Source organism: Micromys minutus (genome assembly GCF_963924665.1).
Source record: "Micromys minutus genome assembly, chromosome: 19".
In the NCBI taxonomy this organism is placed as follows: domain Eukaryota; kingdom Metazoa; phylum Chordata; class Mammalia; order Rodentia; family Muridae; genus Micromys; species Micromys minutus.
In genome coordinates this window covers 10152490-10178517 of record NC_137954.1, presented here as the reverse complement: position 1 = coordinate 10178517, position 26028 = coordinate 10152490, and the positions used below count along the sequence as shown (strand labels likewise).

Sequence of the window (26028 nt, the reverse complement as noted above, 5' to 3'; positions counted from 1 at the left end):
ACAATCTATCCCAGAGTATGTAAACATTCTCTTGCTCTAGGACCTTTTCACCTGGATATCTCTGTCTGAAATTTCTTTCCCCATATATATGTGTATACATGTGTGTGTATCTATGTGTGTATTTGTATACACATATATATGTGTATATATGTATGTATGTGTATGTGTATATTTGTATACACATATATGTGTGTATGTGTGCACATGTGTGCTTGACTGGGTCCTACTTCATCCCACACACTGCTCCAATGGCCTCTGCTCTGAAAAGCCAAAGCATCCCCCCATCCACCCCATCAGCTCCTGTTCATCACTCTGGCACCTGCTGCTGCCTGACACCATTTATTTATGTGCCTGTTGGCTGTTTCCCGGCACAGTGCCAACTCCACCCCAGTAAGGGTCACATGGTTTCTGTGGTTTGCTCTGTCCCATAAACCAAACATAGTTTAGTGTCTGTTAGGATGTTCATGAAAACACACACTGAATATTCATGATTGCCCCTTCTGCAGGAAGTAGCTTCACCCTGTTACTAAAGGAGTCTGCCTTCCAAGAGGTTATCTCAGCGGGCGGCAGATCTGCTATGGGTTTTTTTATTAAGGACAGAACACACTCCTCCAGCTTCTTCTGTTATGCAAAAGAAAACCCAAAGGAGCAGGGCAACCATTGCACCCCATTATCCTAGCTCACCTTCATGTGGGTCCTGCAGGGCCCGAATGGATCTCATTAAGGATCCATCTATCCCACTTGAGGGCTATGAAGCAGGGACTCATAAACTTTCTCATGGGGGCTTATGTAATTCGGGAGACCTTGTTCTGCAAGGAAGCAAACACATTACAAAACTACAGCTGTGTGAACAACTCATAGCCTCAGAAGAGGCCTCATACACGAAGGCCTTGGTTGGTGCTAAACCTTCCTTGGCTGCCTGAGGGTCAGCCAGTGCCAGCTAAGGCAGGGGCTCTGGCTGTCCCAAGCCAGTTACAGGGAACACAAGTGCATCCAAAGGAGCAGCAATGACCCTTTGGACAACAGGTCTCCGTCTGCACTCAAAGCACTATCAGTTTATACTGAGAACATTCCCAACGAGCTGGGCCACTTCAAGATAGCTTGCTTTAAGCAATGCCCAGGGCCTTTGCTGTCCCCAGGCAACAAGCCTTTGCCAAGAGCAGCCATAAAGGTCTTCAGAGCCAAAGTGCACATACAAATAAAACAAAATGCCACACTCAGCAGGGGTCCCGATTCTGGCAGCTGTGCTGTGCCGGGAGCTTGCTTTGGCTTTACCAGGTTACAACTTCATCTGAGAAATCACAGGGTAGCTAGAACCAGTGCGTCTCTGGGGCCCTGTCAAGGCTGGGTATCACTCGCCCTGATAAGCTGAGAACTGAGGCTACTCAGTTGTGCTGGAAGATGTTATCCGCTGGGGCTTTGAGGGAGGGAAGGTCTGGATGCTCCCTGTCTGGAAGGGGGAGGCCCTGCGATTCAGACATTTCTGAAACTCTTAGTCTTGCATGCGCTGGTCAGACGCGAAAAGTCTGAAAGATAATTCGATCTCCTTTGAGACCTGCCACGTTTTAGAATTCAGAGTCCTATGCTGAGGACCCATAATGAGACCCCATACTAAGGTCTCAGAGAAAGCGGGCACAGTCTGGGAAAGGCCCCATTATGGGGCCTGGGACTTGGTGCAGGAATCTACCTGCCCTCCCCGCGGGCGCTCACCTTCTGGCCATTCACGTAGAAGAGCAGCTGCGGGGGGTCCATGACGCCAAGGTCCCTAGCAGATCCCAAGCAGTGCCAGCCCTGGGAGAGAATAAATTGCCCGAGGCCACAGGGCGGGGCTTGCCTGCGCCTCTAGGTCTCCACCCTCCCAGAAAGTTCTCTGCCCTAAAGGGAAAACTTTCCTGACACTATTGAGTTTGCCAGCGCAGGAGACACGAGACACATTGAAATCTTTGGTTTTTTGGCATCGATGGGACGGACGGTTCGGTCCTCACTGCACTGCAGCCAGCCTCGGGAAATCCTGAGTCATTGCTTTAGTGTTCTGTGCCAATGCCTGTCTGTTGGATGTGGTCTACAGTTCATCCAAATCCTCTCCGTTTGTTTAGGGGGAGGGCAGCCTGGCTGTACTGCTGAATCACACCCCAAGAGTTACTTTTAACGCACCCTTAAACGTTACTTTTTGGCTTTCTTTACATTTTAGAAACTGCTTTATAAAACCTGTCAAGTCTGGAAGGAGACCAAATTGTTTTCAGACCTCGTTTTACTTAGTATATGACCCCAGGTCGTTTTATTGATGCAAAACAATATCCACCCTCTGCCCCATTCCCCCATCACACAGGGTTTCTCTGGTTAACAGCCCAGGGCCCCAGGCATGCACGAGTGCACAGGCACGAGTGCGAGCTCGGACACACACACACACAGATTTGCACACATATGCATATATACACATGTACATACACACACAAACACACATACACAGGCATAAAAATACACACAGACAAAACACCCATACACATAAAATAAATATAAAGCAATTAAGCTATTTTCTTTACTTTGTCCGTAAATCTATTTAAAAACAAAAGCATCAGTATTACCAATGAAACCAGTGGAGATTTTAAGACTTCTTTACAAGTCTCCCTCCAGGCAGCACATTCTGCTCAAGATGCAATTCTAGTGATGTGCAACTGTGGCAGGGAAGGGAAGGCCCTGGATTAATTAAAACCTAGATATCTGGGAGCCCTCTGAGGAAGGGCACTGCTCAGTCCTTGCCAATACCCCAGGAGAGAGGTTTTCAAGAGCTAGACCTGAAATTTCTAAATCGGAGGGCAAGGAAGGAGTCCAGCGAAAAGACAGCCGAGGCCTCTGACAGAGGTGTGCAGCTGCCGATTCGAGCATAAGGCCGATGCTGGGAGTACTGAAGCTAGCTGGAGACTACACCCAACTGGTACTGTTGGGCAAAATGCAGTTCCTAAGGGGAAACCCACAGAAAATGTAAGCAGTTAGGAAGGAGCAAGTGGAGGCCTGTTCTTTCTCGTTCTTCCCTCCTCTAGTGCCCCCTAGACAGTTCACTAGCAAAGAACAGAAAATTTCAGTCTTGGTATCATATAGGCAAGTGTCAAGTGACAGCTAGACAATGGCTGCCGTGCATTAAACAGTGGACTTTAGCCAGTTGTGTAGGATCCCACTGTGATCCAGCTTCTGGACACCAAGATAGGGATATCATGTGTTTGAAACCAGCAGACGTCAAACCACCCTAGGTACAGTGATAGCCTCTTTCAAACAAAGCTAAAGACTAAAACACAAGGTTTCAAGATCCACAGATCCATGGGTGTTTTCTTATCAGTGCACTGACAAATATTCCTAGTGTGTGTGTGTGTGTGTGTGTGTGTGTGTGTGTGCTATTAGTGTTTCTCTACTCTGCCTAAAGCCAGGATTTTGCAAATCATCTTTCTCTCTTGTCAGGCCCCTTTAGTCTCCAGCAATGCAGGGTCTTAGACATATGGAAAGCAGTAAGAAAAACATGCCACATTGTTCTGGGCAGTGGGGACACAGCAGTCACCCTGGCAGCCCCTGACTCCAGTAGCAACTGCTGGCTCCGAAGTAAGAGCAGTGCCCTCACACCCCTCATGAACACCAGCAACAAGAGAGGCCCGGGGCTCATGCTTTCTCAATTCCATCCTTTTGCTTCCTAGAGCCTCTTCTGTGATACTCCAGGGCCCCCCTCCCCTTGCCTTCTTAGTTCTTTAGAGTACAGGAAACTAATTATGGACTTTTATCTCTGGGTTGGTTGCTTATCTAATTTCTGTCAGTGCTAAGCAGCATTTGACAAAGTCAGTTCCAACTGACTTTTCAAAAACCACTTAAATAATAATAGTTTATGCTACAATGCAATTATAGTACAGGTTTATCTGGCCATTAAAAACCACCATCTTTTTTAGGAGAGGCATTCTTGGGAACTTAGAAACTTAGAATGTAAGAACAAGAAAGACAGTTTCTAGCACTAACGAACATTTTCAGGAAACAGACATGACTAAGAAAGCTAAGAAAGCCTGAAGAGTTATAGTCAAGGAAAATAACTCTTCAGCTCCATTTGCTTTGACTTAATATGGCTTAGCTGTAGATGAAGCTGCCTGGTGTTTTAAAACAGGTTCTGTTGTTGTTTCTCCCTGTTCACCAGCAAAAGATACTTTTGTTAATGATTAACTGCAGGCGAACTTCTTAGGGAAGGATCTCAAATTCACTAACCAGTATCTTTTCTCTAGGTTTAAAGATTCCATGTTATCTGATCTTCAGACTTGTCAAACTTCGGACCAAGCATTTATTTGCCAGTCTAGTTGATTACAGGTGAAATAGTGATTAACTTGCAGTGAAGCGTGTTTACCTGTAACCCTCTGGATATAGACGCCCCACAGGCTTCTTTTCAATATTTGCCCCCCCCCCCCCGCCAGCTGGTGGCCCTCTTTCTGCAGGTGGCTCTAGCTGGTGAAAGTGGGTCACAGGACCCTAATCTGCCTGCTTCCTTTCTGAGATGAACTTTCTCTGTCACATGTCCCCATCACCTGGCAAGGACACCCAACCACAGATCAACCCTCTTTCCACTTTTAAGGTGTACCAGCAGGTATTTGGGTATTAATGGTGAAAAAGAAACCACGGTTTCTTTTAAATGAAGAATACAGGGACCAGCCTAAGAATTTTAACTTAGTTGCTTTATCAAGATTTTCTGGCAAAGAGAAAACACACCCAGGATGAAGACTGCCCAGAATATAGGGTGCCCCTTGCCTCCTCTGCTCCCTTCCCTTCCTTTCTGCCTTGCCCTCTTGCCCCTCCTATAAAGCAGAGACCCCAAAGATAGTCTTTGTCCTGAGAGATGAATATAATTGTTCTACCACCTTCCAAAGTTTCTGACCTCGAGCAAACTGGTTTCGTTCTCGCCAACTCATGGCTTTTGAGCAAGGAACTTGTATTAGTCATAGAACACAAAAATGGGGTCAGATAGCTTGGTTCAAGAATACCGTTTGCTTGGTCTGAAAAATACTGTTATAAGCCATAACAGGGTTTATTAATCAACATACAAAACTCAGTAATTTTAATATATGCAAACAGTAAATTAGGAGAACCAAAGAGAAAGCCTCACTTGTGCCAACCCCACAGGACAAAATGCCTAATGGTAAATGTATTAAAAGATTTGCAAAATAGATGATATATATAAGAAAATCAACAACTGACACATACACGGGAACACAACACTAAAAACTTCAAATCAGTAAATAGATACGAACTCTTAAATCAACAAATTACTTGGGAAATAGTAAAATATTACAGGTATACTTCACACCATACAATAAGCTCTATATCAGTCTGAAAATTAAATGTAGGGCTCACCAAGATGGCTCAGTGGATAAAGAGCAAAGCAGATGAGTTGAAAAAGCAGGCCCTCCACATGTTCCACAGCATGCACACACAATTTAAAATGCTTTTAAAAATTAAAACCATGGGTATTTTTATAACCTGGAAACATCTGTTTAAGTGTGGATCAGATTCTACCAGTAGTAAAAGAAAGAGACTGGCTATAAAATATGAAGTAATTTGCAAAAATAAAATAAAATAAAATAAAGGAAAACTCTTAAAATGTAGAAGAAAAGGAAAAACTATGCTGTCGGAGGACTCCCAGGTCAGAAGTCTTCAACGGCACCCCTGGAGCATGAGCACCGTCAGAGAAGCAGCCCAACCCACAGCGGAAACACTCCTTCCACAAGGCCTCCAGCTCCAGTGCACAGGCATGTTCTAGCAGTACAGATGGCACCCTCAATGTCAGGAAGGTGTGCCTTGTTCTCCTACAATAAGCAGGTCTCAAACCTGTCATCCTAGGACATCTCAAGGACTACCTCAAGTGTTCGAGAACAAATTAGTGGGTCTCCCTTTATTAGCCAGAAGTTATCTAAGGAAGTGTTTGTACCTCCATCAGCTAAAGCTTGCTAATTGTGTGACTTTGGTAAAGTGCAGTGGGCTCAGACACAAAAACTATTACTTAAAGTAATAATAATAATAAGAAGAAAATGGACTAGAGACGGTTCTGGTGTCGAGGCTCCAGCACACCCTTCTGGACTGCTCGGGCTCCTGCACCTGTGCACGTGCCCACAGCAGTTAAAAGCATTTGCTGCTCTTCCAGCCGACCTGAGATTGGTTCTGACCACTCACACTGGCCTGTAATTCACATAGACCAATACATAAATATTAAAAAATATTTAAATGTCTAAGCTAGGGTATTAGCTACTTTTCTGGTTGCAGGGACAAATACCTGATAAAAAGTTTAAGGGAGTAAGTTTACAGTTTGAAGGGTTAAAATCCATCATGGTGGAGAAGGCATGGCAGTAGGAATGTGAGATAGCCAATCACATTTCACCAAGTTAGAAAAGATCAATGTTGGTGACCAGCCTGTCTTTTCCTTTTTCTTCTTTTATGGCCCCAGTCTGTGGGATGGCGCTGTTCTTCCCACCTTCATAATCTGGAAAGCCATTCAACCGGCCCACAGTGTGTCTCCTATGTGACCCTAAATTCTGTAGAGATGCTACTAACCACCACAGCTACCTCTGCCTCAGTCATCCCATCGCGTGTAACTGAGAGGCTGCTTCTAACAGGCAGGATGGAGGGCAAGAGATGATCTTCAAGTCCTCCATGAGCTTCATGTAACCAAACGACTCAGAAGCAAAGACAAGATAGCCTGACATACAAGCTAAACACTGCAAAACCCTCCATTGCTACATTTTACTTGGTTATAAGAATTCAATAGAGTAAGCTACATGACAACCAATGTTTCTTTTAAAAAGTTTATTATTTAAGATATAGCAATTTTATGCACATACTCCTCAGTGTAAGGATAGAGAAAGCAATAATACATGAAAGGCCAAAAAAAAAAAAAAAAAAAAAAAAAGTAACAGAACAGAACAGAAACACTTCTTCATGTACAAACTCAAACAAGCAGATGCTGCTTTGTTTCATGTTCTACTTATGCTTCTGTGCTGACTTGTGCTTTGAGAACGCAGAACAACTAGAATCTGGATCTACTTCACCTCGACCTCATCTTCTCATCTTGCTGCAAAGAAAAGAAAAAGCAAGATTAGAAACAATAATTCCAAGCTAATATTTTCCCATGAAAGAGAATTTCTAGTAATCAGTTCCCGAACACAGCTTTGTCAAGTGGGTGAGGCATGAGAATCCAAGCCTGCTCTACTGTTCTCAGCACCCGTGACTATTTCTAGTGCTTGGCTTATTTATCTACAGTAGGCCTCTTTATCTCAGTGAAATCACACTGTGGGTGCTTTACTGGGAGTCACTGTTTTCAGTCACATCTTAGGCAGCTTCAAGCCTCTCCTTGGCTGAGCCATAGGCACTCACTTCATACTCTGGCTGCTGCAGCAGCAGTTTCTGCTGGAACCTCAGCACTTGCACGTGGGCAGAGGGATGGTGTGTCCTGTGAGCTATTTACTCCTTTCCCTCAGGACTGCACCTGTGGGATGTGCATGAGCCGGAGATACAGGCATTCTCCAGAAAATATTTACTTTGCTTCTTACAAGAAAAGGAAAACTACAATTTGAGAGTTCCTCTCAGACTGAAGGAAGCTGAGCTTCAGACTCTTAGACAAGCCAAACTTCAAAGACTCTGAGATCAGACCAGCTGCCTGGAAGGAGCAAAAACCAGCTGAGTTATCTGGAAGAGCTTTAAACCAACTGAGGATCTGGAAAGGACACTCTCCAGCCTGTTAGGAAAAGATAAAATTTCACACTGCAGAAACCCAACAGATTTCAACAGTACCTAAGAGACCAAGGTTAGCCCTATCATGGTAAAGAAACAGACTAAGATAGTAAGTCCTTGATATGATGCTAGGACATCTTTTATGTGGAATTCATTAAAAATGCATAATTACAATATGACTTTGGAAAGAAAGTGGGGGAAAAAAAAAATCCCCAAATCTCAATTTGTGGATATTCTACAAAATAAGTGACCAGTAATCTTCAGGATGCCGTGAGAGAAAAAGGAATAGGAAATGACCCAGATGTGATGAGGTTAAAGAGAAGCAAAAGCTGAACATAGCATAGGCTCCAATTAGTGCTCCAAAGCAGACAACGCCCAGGAGTGGATACAGCTGGCCAGTTAGAAGAAACCCATGTAAACAGTCATTGGAGTGATTTTATGACAATTAAGAAAATTTGAATATATTATTCATTAAAGGACAATAAGAATTTACTGATAGCTTTGTGAACTAGAGCCTCATGCATGCAGGGCAAACTACACCTTGAGCTATAATCCCAGTCCTGCCTAATCCTAATGTGGCAAACTGTTAAGAAATGTGTGTGTGAGTAGAGGCCAAATGTCAATGTCAAAATGTCTTCCTCAACTGATTCTCTTTGAGATAGGCTCTCTCACTGAATGGAACTTTCCGATCTGGCTAGACTGGCTGACCATCAAGCTCCAGGGATCCAGCTGTCTCTCCCTTCCCAGTGGTGGGTTTACAGGAACTTGCTGCTGTGCCTGACGTTTACATGATTTTTGGGTCTGCACTCAGGGCCTCATGCTTGTTCAAGTGCTTTACTGATGAAGCTATCTCTCCAACACCAGAAAGATGCTGTTCTTTAAAGGTCCATATAGGAGTATTTTATGAATGAAATCCCTCAGAAGTACAACAGCTGATATAGCACAAGGCAGATAACTACAGAACCCGAGGAACGGGTAAACTGGAAGAGCCTACAAGTCTTTCTTCACTACTCTATCTGCAGTTAAAAAAAAACATGTTGTTACTCTCTGGGACCAAAGGAAATAGCAGCACAGCGTTAAATGTGATAGTTATAAAAACAGTGGTTGGTAAACTATAGTCAACAATTAAAAAATTATAGCTACCAATTAAAGTTTTTAAAATGGCAGTAGTATGACAGAAATTAAATAAAACTAAATTAATTTAAAAATAGAGGAAAAAGGCAGAAGAAAAAAGGCTCATGTTGACCTCATCTCTACCAAGTTCATACTGTGTGACGGATTCATATGAGTCAGTGATATTCAGGAGTGTTCAAATACTAACCCAGGCAAAACGTTCCTCAAAAGCACATTACCAATACCGCAACACTTGCCTTCGAAGGCTTGGCTCTGTCAGGTTGAGAGGGGTGCACTGTCTCTTCCTTCTCACTGGATGTGAAGACTGACCTTCTGACTCATTCTCAGGGTTAGTAGTGTTACTCGAAACAGAACTGGTATCCATCAAGACCAGGGACGTTCTGCTGCTACCTAAAAAGAATATTTTCACAAATATTTGTATAAGCATATATAAAGATATAAAATTAAGTATGAGGTCAATACAGTTTGCCATTCAAAGAGATAAAATTTTAAAACTTAAAAAATTAATTTTGAGAGAAAAAGGAGCTGAATGTAAAATAAACCAACTGTGACATCACTTAGGGCTTCCCTGCTGTGATAAATAAAGACCGTGATCATAAGCAACTTGAAGAGGAAAGGTTTTCCACAGAACAGTTCATTGCTGAAGGAAACCAAGGCAGAAACTTAGAGGCAGGAGCTGATGCAAAGGCTATGCAGGGTGCTGCTTACTGACTTGCTTCCCATGGCCTGCTCCATCTGCTTTCTTATAGAACCCAGGACCAGAGCCAAAGGATGGCTCCACTCAAAACGTGCTGGGTCCTCCTACATCAGTCTCTAATCTGGGAAATGCATTAGAGTTGCCTACAAGAGGCATTTTCTGAACTGAAAGTCCTTCACTGCAATTGATTCTAACTACAATGTTTTGTCTCTGAAATTACAAAAGCTCTTCATAAACCTACACCAATCTCTGCACACTCATTCAAAACATACAGATCTGGTTACTCAGTGTGTGAAAGTCACCAGGAGACAAAGATGAGTTATTCCTCTAACATATCTAGTACCCAGGCTCTTGGAATTCTTCTGCTTTGGGGTCTAGTCTATATATATTTAGACTAGTCTTAGCCTCAAAATTCTTGTTCTACAGACACACTGAAATGTTAGTTCAAGTAGAAAAATTTCTACATAAGAATGTCTAATGTTATAAAATCTCTGATGACAAAGGCAATCCTTATGACTGAACACTGAGGAATAAATGGGAGAATTATTATTATAAAAATATGATTTCAAGAATGTGTTTTTTAAAGGTTCATAGATTCACGTCTAGGTACATATGGTAAATGGTAAATGCCAAATGCCATTTTAGTAGGTTTTCTCCTCTGAGTTTATTTGATTAGTTTTAACTATTATTTTAATAATTAAACACAAGTAAACACTAATGCTAAAAATCTTGCTTATCCATTAGTCTAAAATGCTACCTATTTGCTATCTTTGCAATTTCCTCTAATCAAAATTTCTCACTGTACACCCTTAGCTTAGTGTCTGCTTTTAAAACCATTTACCAGGCTGGAGAGATGTTCAGCAGTTAAGAGCACTGACTGCTCTTCTAGAGGTCTTGAATTCAATTCCCAGCAACCACATGGTGACTCACAACCATCTGTCATGGGATCCAATGCCCTCTACTGAATATAAATAAAATAAATAAATCATTAAAAAAAATGTACCACATATTATATCTGTTAACCTCTACATTTATCTGATCCCATTAAATGTAATCTGTTGGACTGAGCCCCATTCTTATAAAATGTGTCTTCAGTAAAATAAATTCAATACAATTCCCTATACATGCATTTAAAACACTTAATTTCCTCCAAACACATGAGGAGAGAAATCTGCCTAAAGCCATTATTAGATAACTTTTAGTAAAGGCTAACTCAAGTATTTCAAATGCCCAAGATAATCTGTTACCTTCTCAATGTACAAACTTTCACGTGTTTCTATATCTTAAAATTTTCACACAAAAAAATGCCTGTTTCAACAGAAAATACACATCTGGTTAAGTGAACAGAATACAATTCTAAAACTGTGGCCTACCTGCTCTCGACTTTTGTGCTCTGTGGAAGGGTTTCCGAGTGTCTTCCTTTATCTCTTCATCATCACCTTCTTGAAAGATGCATGTACTCTCCAGGGAAGAGCTCTCTTCTAGCATCAGATTTTTAATAGAAGAAATATGCAAAGGTACAGAACTGTCACCCATACTGTTCAAGGAAGATTTTATGTTAGATGAATGTATCTGAGATAAAGGTTTCAACACTTCTGTGCAAAAGGCCAGCTTACTCTTGGCAATTTTCTCATTCTCCAAACAGTTCTCCTTCTCATTCTGTTGGGAGTCAACAGCCTTAGTGAGGTCAGTGTTTGGTGTTCCATGGGTATCAGAACAACCTAGAGGGGGCTTTCTTTTCTTTGATTTGGATGTCATTTTACTAACTGTTTTGGCTGGGTGGCTTCCTTCGTTTAGCACACTCAGAGCGCTCTGACTACTCACAGTGCTTCGTCTCTGCTTCTTCGGCAGCATAGTCTGCTCCCCAGGACCAGGGTCTGCTCCATTTGGACCGTGTTTTATGACAGAGTCTAAGGTGACAGACTCCTCTGAAGAATCTGTTAACTGCAAACCACACCTGTTCTTACCTCCTGTCAAACTATTCCCTGCTTTACAGGAACCCTTTTTCCTTGGATTTTTAACTAGTAAACAAGGATCTGGAATCAGATGATTTTCCTTTGTATTACTGTTGATTTCCTCAAAGTCACAACTCATAAAATCTTGGCAGTCTTTGACAGAGCTTTTAAAGGCATTCCCATCTTCATATATCTGGTTCATTTGAGAAATGATTTCTGACATATTAACCTTCTTACCTAGCTTATTTAATGGGTCATGTGCACTTCCTCCATCATTTCCATGTATTTGGTTGATTTTAGAAATTATTTCTGTCTTTCGATTCACCTTTTGTCTAAACTTCTTATTTACTCCTGAATCATCTTGACAAGCAGGTTGCATATTAGAGTCATGTTTTTCAAACCCCAAGGACATTTCAGTCTTATAATCACACAACTTTGCACTATCTTTGTTACAAAAAGCAGGCATATTAAACTCACGTAAGTCTTTTAAGGTTCCAGCGGTGTCTTTATCCTTTTGTAGTAAGAAAGACTCATCCATTTCTGAACAATGAACACCTCTGTCATCACTAAAACAATTCACTCTAGAAATTACTTCTGTCTTGCGATTTACCTTCTGCCTAGGGATTTTGCTAATGTGGGACTTATTCTGAGCAGGGTATATGCTAGTGATTTGCTTGTGCAGATCCAGAACATCCTGGGTGTTACAGTCATGTATGCTTCCATTGTCTCCTGTGAAAAGAGGTGCTTCAAATTCTTTTGAAGCTTCTAGGTTTCTACTGGTGGTTTCCTTATTTGCTTGGCTTTGGAAGGGAAAGTTGCCTTTTTCTAAGACGCGAGTATCTTTATCATTATCCTCATATATTTGGTTCGTGAAAGAAACTATTTTTGTCCTTCGATTTATTTTCTTAGTCTTACTTATTTTTGTTTGATTTTGTTGAGCATTGACATACTTTTTCAAGTCCAAGATTGTCTGAGTCTCATGGTCACATACATTTTCATTATCTTTGATAGAAAGACCAGCTATATGAAATTCACTTGCATCTTCTGGGTTTTCAGAAATGCTGTCCTTATTTTCTTGGTTTGGAAATAAGTTATCTTTTTCTGATTTATGAATCACAAACGTCTGCCTCGAAGGCTTACTTAAATTACAATGTGGGGTGTTCTGACACACCTTACCATCCTGAAGGACTTCGACTGACTGTCTGGAGGAAGGGCGTGTCTCCTCTTGCTTGTCTATTGCATATGTTTGCCTCTTCTTTTTATTTTGAATGTTCTTCTGATCCAAGCTGTTCTGCAGGGTTATTTTCTTCTGCATGTTCACCTGAGATGGCTGCTCAGTACTGGAAATCCAGTTTGGGCCTTCTGAACCCCCTCTGCCATCTAGGACAGCAGAGCCTCTTTCTGGTCTGCTCTCAGTCCTTTCCTCAGCACCAGCCTCTGAGCTGTCTTTACATTTTCTCTTTGATCTCTCTTTCTTTTTATCAGAGCTTGTACCTTTCACTTTTCTGAAAGTCTCTTTTCCGCAATCTGCTTTTTTCTTATTTTGATTTTTTTTGCTTTTTGAAATGATTACAATCCTCCCTACGTCGGTGGCAGTTAGCTCCATGTCAGCATCTTCATACACAGTTTTCTGCAAGTGAAAGCTGTCAGTGTTCTTTACTTGCTCCACACACTTTGCATTAGAATCACTGGAAAACTCAGAAGGTAAGTCAGGAAAACACTCTGTATTTCTTTGCGTGTTATTACTGGTTTCATTAGTACAACCATTTATTTCATTATTTGACCCTGGACTTGAAATTGGTTGGTGATCTAAATCTGTCACATACAGTGTCTCTGCAGCTGAAGACACACACTTCTTCCTCTTAGTCACATTATCAAGCGATATTTTTTCTCTTCTGAGGCTGGGAGACAGAGCAGCTTTCATCTCAGTCAGAGAACTCTTGGGACTTTGATCTGAGTGGTAATGGCGCTCTACAATAAAGAGAAACAGAAATAAGTGGTGATCTACAGTAAACAAAGCAGACACTCAGCTGTTTCAGCGAGGGCGTCTGACAGTCTGTTCTTTCCAGACCCTTACGTTATTCACGTTGACGCTGATAAAAATTCGTTAGACTAAGTGGAGTACTCACAGGTCACATTTACCTCAGAATCCATGGGAAATGCGTACAACTAAGCATTCCTTCAGCCTTGGCCCCAAGAATTAGAATAGGTATGCACAACAATCGAGCCAGTAAGCGGTAACTCTGGTAGGGAGGATACCTAAGACTATGGGCAAACTACCATGCTCCTAGTTTAACAGTTGGAGTTCTGTATTCTAGTCCATTAAGATTTAACAAATGTGTGAGCACCACAGACTGCAGTACACGGTTATCAATTAGGAAGACCATGGAACGAAATAGTGTCATCATGTTTTCTTACGAAGTCTTTATCAAGTCCACTAGCACTATGACAGTTTCCTTTCTGTTGCTCTGATAAAATACAGACAATAACACCTTAAAGGATAATTTATTTGGTCACAGTTCTGGGTTACAGTCCATCATTGTAAGGAAGTCAAAGTGGCAGAAGCTTGAAGCAGATAACCACATCCAGAGCCATGAGAAAAGAGCAAGAAATGATGCAAGCTTGAACTCATCTTGCCTTCTCCACTCTTACACAGTTAAGGATCTCCTCCAAGGAAATGATACCACCCACAGTGGACAACTCTTCCCAACGCAATAAAATCAAGATAATCCTTCACAGACATGTCCACAGGCAAACCTGATCTAGACCATCTCTCATTGAGATTCTCTTTCCAGAGGATTCTAGACTATGTCAGCTTGATAATCAAAACTAGCCATCATAATCACTAATTAGTTATGAACTTGAAAAAGTCACTATATTCATCTAGATGAACATTTTTCATATCCATGAAAAGGAGAAGATGGGACTAAATAAATGGAATGATAGTTTCAAATTAAGCTAGTCAAAATGGAAAGCTTAGTCTGCTCAGCTTTGAAGACTGCGTCTAGACTAACAGGATTAGGTGCCCGTGGACCTGACACTTGTCAGGATATTTACTTCAAGTTCAAATTTCCACCAATAGTTTTAAATGGTAGAAGTTAGCAAGTACAAGTTATCGATACAAGAGATCAACCTAACTGATAAGCTGTTTAGACACTGTGCCCTTATAAACAATCCTACCATTAGGAAGTCCATCAACACTTGAGGTATGTTCTGAATGATCTGAACCACATGTTTTCTGATTATCTTCTCTAGGAAGAAAATCTTCCAAATTACACTGATGTAAGGATAAAGGTTGTCTTGATGCCGAAGAGGTACTATCAGGTGATGTCTTTGATATAGTTCTGCTGTTACATTTTGTTTTCCATTTATCATCATCATCATCATCATCATCATCTGAAGTTAATGGAACCCTAAAGGCAAGAAATAAGAGACTCTGTGTTTTATAAAAATTACATAGAAAGAAAAAGATATCACTATACTTGTGCCAATAATCTGACCATTTAGAAAATATGGGAAAATTTTGAAAAGAAAGTAAAAACTTGATATGCAGAACATAAGGATTCTTGAAGAACATGGGGGCTGGAGAGATGGCCTAGCAGCTAAGAGCATGTACTACTCTTCCCGAGGACCTGAGTCTGGTTCTACCACCAGACTGGGAAGCTCACAACTGCTTTTAACTTCAGCTCTGGGAGGATCAGCCTCTAGTCTTCACAAGCATCTGCACTCACACACATGTACATGCTTAGAAACACACACACACACACAAACACACTCACAATTAAAAATAATAAAAAAATTTTTTTAAAGAAAGGACATACTCATACTCAAAACCTCTCTGCAATGAAAGCGATTGGCTGAGGTAACTTTTCTTACACTTTGTATATGCTTCCAGAATTAGAAAAGAATGCTTGTCGGTCAGCATAACTGAAATACCTAAACCTGAAAAATAACTGAAAAAAGAAAATCAATAATTTTCACTGTAACACATTGCAAATCACCTTTAAAGCAGCAATAATGATTCTGTGATGCAGAGAAAGAATTGGAAAAATAGATCATAGATAAGGCAATAGATCATAGATAAGGAATTTGCCTTGGAAAGCCTGATGACCTGAGTTCATTCTCTGGAGCCTATGTAAAGGTGGAAACAGATTCCACCAAGTTTTCCTCTGATCTGCCATGTATTTGCACCCCATATACACATCATGTTTACACACCCCATATACACATCATGTTTACACACCCCATATATACATGTTTACACACCCCATATACACATCATGTTTACACACCCCATTAACACATCATGTTTACACACCCCACTGACACATCATGTTTACATACCCCATTGACACATCATGTTTACACATCCCACTGACACATCATGTTTACACACCCCATTGACACATCATGTTTACACATACACTCACTAGTAGTAACTAACCAATTCATTGTATTTTATATGAGTAGGAAAAATTAAAAATTCATTATGCTAATAAAGGAGTATCTTTTCAACAGCAACAACAACAAAACAAAAACACATGATTAATTCAATAGCTATTCACAAAGAAACTCTCAGCACCGAGTTTTGAGTTTTCTTTTTTCTCAGTCTTATTGTGCAGAGCAGCTGCTTTTAACTCACTATAATATAACACTTTAGATGACTGAAGAATGAAAAATAGAAGAATTTGTTAAAGAAAAGTTAAAAACTGGATCAAGAAATAGGAAATCTGAATGTCCTAATTTTTAGTAAGAGAAATGGGATGTTATCAAAAAGGTTTTGGCAAAAAACCTATAGGCTTAGGACCAGTGAGATGGTCCATTGGGTAAAAGTGGTTGCCATTCAAGTTTGAGGACCTGAATTTGACCCCTAGGTCCAGAGCGGAAGGAAAGAAATGAGCAGGAAAGTTGTCCACTGACCTCTGTAAAAGTTCTGTGGCACTCACGCACATATGTGTACACACACCGCTCACCATACACATGCACACCTACACAAGAAAAAAGAAGGAATGCAAACAACATACAAGCTGTGGGCTTAGATAATTTCTCCCAAGCTTTTAGCTTGTCTTGAACTTGTGATATTTTGTCTCAGCCTGGAACTTTATTAATCTGACAAGATCTGGAAAAATCCAAGTGTTCACATGATACCTAACAATGGAAGCACGGTAAGAAGGCCTGTTATGATGACTTTCCAACTGTGAACAAGTAGCTTTTGCAATAAAGTAAGAAAAAGGAAAAGATAAATGGCTTGTGAAGGGGAAAGAAAATGGTTCTTATTTACAAATAACAAAATATATTCATAGAAAATTCAAAGATAGTCCCAACAAACTGTTAGAATTGACAAGTGCACTGGAAACAAGGCCAATATCTGAAAATTAGCTTCTTTTTGCAAGCTCATTAAGAGGAAAACGTGATTTAGGAAACAACTGGACCAAGTGTCCTGGAACACGCCTGTAACCCGGCAGTCCAGCACCGGAGGCAGAGGGACAGGGATTAAAGGGCAGCCTCAGCTACATAAGATCTTGGCTCAAAACAAAGGAGTGCATTCAGCACAGCACTAAAATATGGAGCAAGTGAGAAATAACCCAGAATACGGAATAACTTTGTATAAAAAATAGCCAAGTAGACCAAGCGATACAGTGTGCTTATAGATGAGATTATTTTATAAACTTTGCATTTTCCTAAAACTGAACACATGCTCAGTTGTTGTTTATTAACATAATCTCAGATGTTTGATTTTACCAATAAAGACTTGGGAGCCAGACGCTGGAGTGAAAGCTTGACAGCTCAGAGGCAGTGAGAGCACCCAACTAACCTTCCTCCTCAGCCGAGGTCTCATTTATCTAAAAATCCCTTCAAACAAAACGTCCCTCCCTTGTAATTCCTGTCCTTCTCTCTGCCTGCCTGACTTCCTCTTACTCTCTCTGGTTTTTTCCTAAGTTCACTCCCTGTCAACTGGTTGCTTGCTCCACCACTTGACCTATGGTTGACTTTATATAAACCTGTTAACAATAAACAGAAAGTTCTTAAATATGTGTGAGCCACACCACAACTAGAAACAGGTTTTTCCAGTAAATAAAACAATCTCAGGGTTCATACTATGATCAAATTATCCTGTGATGCCTAATACCTTTTCCAACTATCCTTTTGTGTATGTGTGTTGGGGTAGTTGGGTGTTGAAAATTGCTAAACTACTTTTGAAATGCAAAGGACAAAAATAATACTGATATTGAGAAATGAAATAAATGAATAAAGTAAGAGACAGACTGAAACAACAAGCCTTATGTGAAAACTAGTGACAAGACCCACATACACGAACAGTGAGTTCAGAAACAGCCTCTTACATATCCATCCAGTCAGTTCATTATGACGCAGATGAAACGGTCATTAGGTAAGGGAAGGATAGGCTTTTCAATAAATGGTGCAAAACCAATGAAATTTCCACACTAAAAAAACAAAACAATAACAACTCTGACCCTTTGTAATGGTTTCTATAAGCTTGGCCCAGGGAGTGGCACTATTAACAGGTGTGGCCTTGTTGGAGTAGGTATGTCACTGGGGTGTGGCCTTTAAGACCCTTGTCCTACCTTCCTGGAAGCCAGTCTTCTAGCAGCCTTCAGATGAAGATGTAAAACTCTCAGCTCCTCCTGCACCATGCCTGCCTGGATGCTGCTGTGTTCCTACCTTAATGATAATGGACAGAACCTCTGAACTTGTAAGCCAGCCTCAATTAAATGTTATCCTTATAAGAGTTGTCTTGATCATGGTGTCTGTTCACTGCAGTAAAACCCTACCTAGGACACCCTTCCCTTACATCATACCCAAAAATCTAAGTAGACTGAAGATCTAAATGGGACAGGGAAACTGATGTGATGGATGAGTTGGTAAAGCACCTACTGTACAAGGCTGGAGACCTGACTCAGTCCCTAAGGACCCATAGGAGATCAAAGATAAGGATCAAAGGAGAGAACTAACTTCATAAAGTTATCCTCTGGCCATCACACATATGCTATGGCACATGCAAGTGCCTTTCCATCCCCATTGTGCATATAATAGTAGCAATAATAATAATGATAATAATTTTAAAAATAACAATGTGAAAGGGAAATGTTAAAGTCTGCTACTTTTAGCATAAATGTAGCCATTTTGTATTCAGTATTCTCCATTTTGCTCATAAGTTGAAATTAAGTTCAGGTTTTAGACTTTACTTTCCAGGAGTAATTATTCATAGCTGACACTGAAAAATTCTCCTAAAAGGCCATAATATTATGGTGTATTACTTATGCTCTGTTAGCTCAATGCTCTGAAACTCCCCTGTTCACCACCTGTTCACCACCCCTTACCTCACTTAGGGCCAATCAGCTTAAGTCAGCTGATAATACTTTGTCAAGTTAGTCAAAATGTAGTACTGTCTCTACCCTTCTGAATTTGGCTTTTCCTATAAAAAGCCTGCTCTAACACACACACACACACACACACACACACACACACACACACACACACACACACACACACACACACTGGGCTTTATAAAGAACTGATCATCTAAATATCCCAAGGAGTCAAAAAAGAAAAGATGCAAGCCACAGAGAAAATACTTGTTATACACAAAGTAAAAATTAATACTACTCAAAAGAACACATATGAAACTTCATTTGTCATCAGGGCAGTAAAGATAAAAACTTGAATTAACACCACTACACACTGAGAATATAGGACAGGGATGTTCACACACTGCTGCTAGGACTGTACTCCAGAAACAATCTGGTAGTCTATACAGATAGAGTGTGGAGTCATTCATCAGGCCGGAGAGATCTACATATGTGTGTGTGGCAGCCTCATTTGTACCAGATCAACGCTGGACACAGCAGAATGAGATGCGGCGGAGCACTACACAGCAATGAGGATGACTTACAGCTGCAATACCGAGAACTCCTACAGACATAAGGCTGAGCAAAGGTCAGCGTTTTAAGAGCGCTTTGTGATCATTAGAGGAATCCCACAAAATTGCTGTGTGATGTTTTAAGGTCAATCCTGGGGGTAGGCAGGCATTGAGTGATGATCAGAGAGGAAGCCACAGGGACATCTGAGATCATTGGTAACTTTTCCTTTTTTTCCTTTAGGGTCTTCAGGATAAGGTCATAGAGTGCTGCTCACTTGTAAAAGCCCACCTCATATAAGTATAAAATGTGTCAAACAAAAATCTCATTAAAGAACAAAATTAAATTTTTTGTATGGCAAACATACTTGATTGTGGTTTTCTGGTTTGTTTATTGATAGCTAACTATGTAGGCCAACCTGACCTGGAAATCATTATGTAGCCCAGGCTGGTCTCAAACTTGTAGAGATTTTACTGCATCAGCCTCCCAAGCAACGGGATTACAGGCCTGCGCCATCATACCTATCTCCAAGTAGATAGTCGATAAATGCACGACAGCCAATGTGTTCTTGAAAATATAAAGGTATAATACAACTTACTACTTGAAAAATACACCAACAAAATGTACTGCAAAATGTATTATGTATAAATGTGTAAATGTATTGCAAAATGTTAGCAAAACAGATTCTAGATAAGTCAAAAGAACCAACTGGAATCACAGAAGATGACACAAATGACATGGCCCGAGGTCCCCTCCCATGGTAAAGACAGTCCTTCATATATGAATGCCTCTACTTATGTCATGTTTTCACTGAAGTGCAAAGCTCCCCCTAACCAAAGTACCCAATAGATAATTACTACTGATGCTTCTTGAAGTAACTTTCTCATTTTCTGCTATACACTGGAATAGTACACAGGCACATACCCACACATAGACAAGATCTTTACACTTAGGCAATTCATGTCTACATATCCATTATGTAAAACACTTAAAACGAAAACATTAAACTTATTAGGTAGATGGAAAGATCCCAGTCACTGCTTGGGTCATTTCACATCTCTCAGCCTCAGTGTCCACTGTTTAATATGTTAGCTTTGAAACCAGGAATGCTTTGAGGGCTTGTAACCAAGTCAATCAAAAAAGCAAAGAGACTTTAGACAAGAGAATAGCGAAAATGAAAGTTAATCCCAGATTAGGACAGTACATATACATGATATTAAAGATGGAAACAGTTCATCAGATTTGCTCAGCAAGAAAAGAGGCCAGAAGAAATATAATTAAAAGTAGCAACTGCAGCCTACTTAGCTTATGTGCACATGAGGACAGCTTCCTCAGAGTCCTGAAGAGCCAGCCTCAACAAGACACCACATGATTCCCATTTCCACCCCAGTAGCACAGCCATAGGCTGACAGAGAACACTGACAATATTATGAAGTCTGTGCTCTGAGCCCGTGTCAGTCTAGCCCAGGTAACTAAACTGAAGTATAAAATGGAAGTCTATAAAATGTGTAATTCATAAAGCAACAATGCAACATCATACATTATTTATATGTCATTATCTATAACTGTCTTTTCGGGTTTTAGAATGTGAGTAAATAAAACCACTCAAACATAAGTCAATACGTAAGCAGGTTTTAGACACTTACCTTGCATATGGAAGGTGCCCAGGCTTGCATTGCTTACTGATCCTTTTTTTCTTGTTAGTTGACAGGAGAAAAGAACTTTGATGAAACTATTTTTGAGTAAAACAAAGAAAATGGTAAGAAATAATCTACTGTATCAGACTTGTCATTAAAATAGCAAATTATACCAGGATACCAACAGAAAGAGAACAAAATTCTTGTACTGTGTAAGTGCATGCTGGAGAGAAACTCAGGACTCCATTTATGCCAGCTCACTATTCTACCACTCAACCACCCAGCCTCTACTTTAGGCTTTAATAGTTAATTACAGTATAAAGATAAGATTAAACAGCTCATCCTTCACCATACTTTCCAGTGGTAATCAATCACTTCTGGTAGTTTTGTTAAGTAACCCTTCAAAACTTTCTATAAATAGAAATACAAAGACATACACTAATATATATACAACATAGTTATAGCTATACATAATTTGTTCATGTCTAATACATATGTGTTATGTAGCACGGAAATACACATTTGGAAGTTATCAGTACAAGTTAGTAATTGAAACAAAGACTGGTAAAATTACCTAACAAGAATGAGTATAGACAAACAGAGAAATCTAATAACTAAGTATTGGGCACTCTGAAACTTAGCAGTTAGGGAAGGACACTAAAAAAAAAGAAAAAAAAAAAAAACCCAAAAAACAAAACAACCCCCAAAACAAACAAACAAAAAAACAGGCTGAAAGATCAGGCAGAAAGGCGGGGAAAGATCTTGGAGAGTACAATGTCCTCAAAGTCCTAAGATCTAAGGACCAATAGCTGCCCTGGGATCTGTCACCCTAGTACCACTGGTGACTCACGGGAACACCATAGTGATGTACAAGCCTAGAGTGTGAATCAAAGAAAGGAGAATGTGTGAGTAAGTCTCTGAAAATGTACAAACATCACAGAAGTTGAGGAAAATTTTTTTTGTTGGTGTTTTCAAGATGAATTATAATAAGCTTTTTTGCATACTAATGCATAATAATCCAGAAAAGAAAAAAAATACATAATGATATAGGAGAGAGAAGTACTCTACACTAACATCAGGGTAACAGCAAAAGACAACCCACGTGGCTAACACTGGAAATGGCTCAGTGGACCCAGCCCTGAGAGAATGTGTATCACTGACAGGAGGGACAAGACCTCAGCCCACAGGAATGCAGAGGCCTTCCTTAAGTCAGGCTCAGAAGAACTGCAAAAGTGTCCCTGACTCAGGTACTGTTGATACTGACTCTTACATACATCTATGGTTTATTTTGTGTCAATATTTTAAATGATCTAGAATTTATCTTACAGAGTGGTATGCAATAGGATCTGCCTATTTTTCACCCCAATAATTTTTCAGCTCTTTTTATTTTAAAATAAATTCTTTTCTACCTTGAAATGTTTCGTTCTACTAAGATTTTGTTTCTAAATCTTTCTGGTGGGTCATTAGGTTCCAAAGAGCAGTTTAATCTATTACTTTAAATCAAAATTAGAGTTTGGTGAAATAATTTCAATAACCAATTGTAAAGATGATGCATTATACATCATTACTGTTATTTCTTTGCACATTTGAATATCTTACCTTGGTGTTATTTAATCTCAGCTATCTTTAGTAATGCTAAAAAATGGTGCTACTCACATGAGTCCACTTACCTCAGAAAGACTGCTCATTTCAATCGCAGTTAGCAAACTATTGCTCACATGTGACTCTATTTCTATAAGCTTCTTATTCTGTGCATGGAAAGCAAATAATTCTTTTAATTAAGGTTTGATGTTGTTACAATGATACATTTATAGATAGCATCAGTGTATGAAGACTCAAATTTCAACATTTTTTGATTCTATTCTTTTTGAGGCAAGAACTAACTACTTAGTGGAGACTGGCTTTGAGTTAGTGGCAAGCCTCCTGCCTCAGCTTCTAAACTACTAGAATTACAGATATGAAATCACATTAAACTCAAAGGCTTCATCAATGTCCATGTGCATGGAGACACACGGGACATCTGACACTGGTTATCAATTTCCTGACATTTTGTTTTCACACACCATTCATCACATGCACAATAAACATAGTCGGTCAATATGAACCAAGTCATCAACATATTTCACACCATTTTTTCCATTTTAAACCAATTTCTAGTCATTTTAGACTTAAAACTACAAAGAAAGGACAACCTCCTCAATTCTATTTCACTTGTAGCCAAAGAAATGCAAGATTAAAGGAGAACAGAAATACGGTGGGGACCCCTTCCACTACCTGGAGAAATTAGACTCACCATTTACACTGTATGGATGGGCCAAGTTTTGCTTTTGGTGAGCAACCAAATTCTGATCATGGTGTTACAATGGCTGACAGTGCACACAGCATGCACGTAGAACAAGGTTTTAGATGTCTAGTCTAGCATCAAGAGGGGTCTGTCTTTTAGCACAGATTTACACGGCATACTGACTTTCAATAATTCTCTACAACGACGAAACTTAAAAAACGTTTTTAGAGTTTCTATAGTAATGTAGTTAAAAGATTCCATTTTAATGGAGAGTTCCAAAACAATACAATTTCCATACCAAATTATTTATCTTTAAGCGAAGAAAGGTATTCTCAAAGTTCAGCTTCTCTACTTCTTTCTGTAGTTGCGTCCTTTCGGTAGCAATACTCCGAGAATTCTCCTTCTCTTTACTGAGGGCCTGAGCCAGTGCTCTGTTGTTGTGCTTTAGAGAGATCTTGAAAATGGAAGAATTGTCTGCAAAGATAGTTTTATAACTTAACACTCTACTTATATCTTATGTCTTTAATAAAATATCCCATTCCTTAGCAAAATTATTTCAGAAAAAAAATTGCAGCTTACTTTATAGATATCAAATGACAGTTGAAAAAGAATGGCAGTACAAATACAGTTTTAGAGAAAAAACGTGTTTCCAGATTTTGAAGGAAAGAAATGCTGAGAGGCATGCAGCTGGGAACCAGAGTGGCAGCACTGCAGATGGGGCAGCTGCAGGTGACCTGTGATGCTGTCATCTGCTCCCCTCCCCACCCTGACTAGAGACAAGGTGGGAAGATGACCCCTTGGCTATCACTGGAGACCCACAGGAGGTAGGACAGCCAATCTGAAATGTTTGTACAAGTTTCTGTGGCTCCAGAACTCAATTAAAATTGCCTATGCTCCCAAATACCATTTCTTAAACTTCAAATGAAAAACTAATTGTCTAGGACCTGTGGAATCTTCATCTCTGCCCAATGATTATACTTGTTTTAGTAACTGACTGCAATCTATGTTACTATGACTTAAGTTGTTACTGTAACGGTAGCAAAGACATTTTGGTGAAGATTTAATGTTTAAACATACCTTAAAAGTATTATGTTCCTTCAGTATGATTAAATCATAATTATATTTTCAAAATATATTTTCATAATTTGAATTTAGATTCTACTATGCCAATAACATACTTACTCCACACACACACACACACACACACACACACACACACAGGATCTGGCTAATGGAGTCCTCTTGTCTTGGTCTCTTGAGTGTTGAAATTATAGGCATGTGCTAACATATCTCACTAAAATAAGCTTTGTTAAATATAACCTTTTTAGATATTCAAAGAGACATTTTGGAAACTAAAAAGAAAGAAAGAAAGAAAGAAAGAAAGAAAGAAAGAAAGAAAGAAAGAAAGAAAGAAGGAAAGAAAGAATGGGGGGCAATGGCGGACTGTAAATTAAAAAAAAGTAACAATAAAAAAATGGAAGGAGAGAAAGGATCCACAACAGGACCTCATCTTTGCACACAGTTGTCTCACTTGGCTCGCCTTGGCACACTCAATAGAACAGACCACAACCAGTTAGGACTCCCAGAAGCTAAAATAACATTTTCCTGTTGTTTTCTAAAGGGTCCTGACAAATGAAGCAGGAAATAACATTGTAGAACGCTGGCAAACTCAGATTTACCTACAGATCCTGGTAGAAGAAACTGATTTGAAAACATCTTGGCTCTGTCATGGATGAACCATCAGCAGGCAGAGAGTACATCCATTCCCCAGTGTAGCCAACATGGGCATCGATCATTGAGATAATTTGGAGGAGCAATAAAAGTCTATCCTGAGGAGTTTCCCATCTTCATGGGTTTTTTATTTTGCTTTGTTTTTGTTGTTCGAGGTTTTATTTGTTGTCTGTTTGCCTTCCTAACACCTTACTGCCAGGATTCATTAAAATCTCATTTCCAAAGTGTGCAGTGCTTTCTTGGTGAACTGTGGCCTATATAAAGTCATGTACTACCACACCTGATTTCGGCCAAGCACTTCTACATGACTTGTCACCAGACTGTCACAGAAGGCAGAGCAGATCTCTTCCTCTAGTTAGTTCTTTTCTAGAGAAGCCATACTGGTATCATTTTTTTGCATGCTAACAGGTAGCTGCTGGGGGGCAGGCCCACCACACCATTATACTTCAGCTATCACCAAGGGCGAGTTAGCAAAACCATTCAGCAGAAGAGCTGAAAGCCACAGACAGAAAGATCAATAAGAAAAAGTACCAGCTAACAAAGTAGTCATTTTAGTAGTTTTCTATATTTGCCAAAATAAGGTAGGTACTTACTTAATATTTTTGTTTTGATCTTTGAAGCAAGGGAAACATTCAACTTTGTCTTTGCAATTCTGTCCTTCACGCGTCTCTTAATTCCAGAGGTAACAGAGGCGACTTCTAGCCCTGGGTACTCCATCACTAAAGTGAAAGGAAAAGAGGATGGGGTGGGGGGTGGGAGACTATAGTACTGCTTAAGAGTAAAAACTGGTAATGATCCATTCTGAAGCACAATCACATGACTTTACTGTCTATATAAGTATTTGCAAAGCCCTTTGCATAAAAATCTCAAAATACAAATTTATATAATCAGGAGAATTAGTGAATTCCAAAATGGCAAATCATTTTGTTTTTCCATTCAACCCTGTATTAAATCTACATACAGACAC

The 26028-nt window shown here is 39.9% G+C and overlaps 2 protein-coding genes across 2 annotated transcripts in view; both read right to left on the bottom strand.

Moving 5' to 3' along the window:
• Positions 1–1781, bottom strand: part of AOX1 (aldehyde oxidase 1) — a 68914-nt gene extending 67133 nt beyond the window's left edge. The window contains exon 1 of the mRNA XM_080933011.1: positions 1711–1781. Within this exon, the coding sequence (XP_080789137.1) occupies positions 1711–1752 (42 nt within the window). The 5' untranslated portion in view covers positions 1753–1781. The remainder of the gene's footprint in view (positions 1–1710) is intronic.
• Positions 1782–6954: 5173 nt separating this feature from the next.
• Positions 6955–25784, bottom strand: SGO2 (shugoshin 2). The gene is made up of 8 exons (XM_080932706.1): positions 25655–25784; positions 23629–23804; positions 22717–22794; positions 21056–21141; positions 14710–14942; positions 10948–13500; positions 9110–9267; positions 6955–7080 (listed from the first exon to the last, which is right to left on the bottom strand). Exons 1-8 carry the CDS (start codon positions 25776–25778, stop codon positions 7069–7071), a joined length of 3420 nt encoding a protein of 1139 aa, XP_080788832.1. The 5' UTR covers positions 25779–25784; the 3' UTR covers positions 6955–7068.
• Positions 25785–26028: the final 244 nt, after the last annotated feature.

What these genes read in the sequence shown, in the direction of transcription:
- SGO2 (XM_080932706.1), bottom strand. Translation starts at nt 25,778, where the DNA reads ATGGAGTACCCAGGGCTAGAAGTCGCCTCTGTTACCTCTGGAATTAAG. An exon ending in GCTTAAAGATAAATAATTTG is followed by an intron (nt 22,795 to 23,628) that starts GTATGGAAATTG and finishes TTCCATGCACAG; the next exon opens with AATAAGAAGCTTATAGAAAT. An exon ending in GGGCACCTTCCATATGCAAG is followed by an intron (nt 14,943 to 21,055) that starts GTAAGTGTCTAA and finishes TCTTGCCTTTAG; the next exon opens with GGTTCCATTAACTTCAGATG.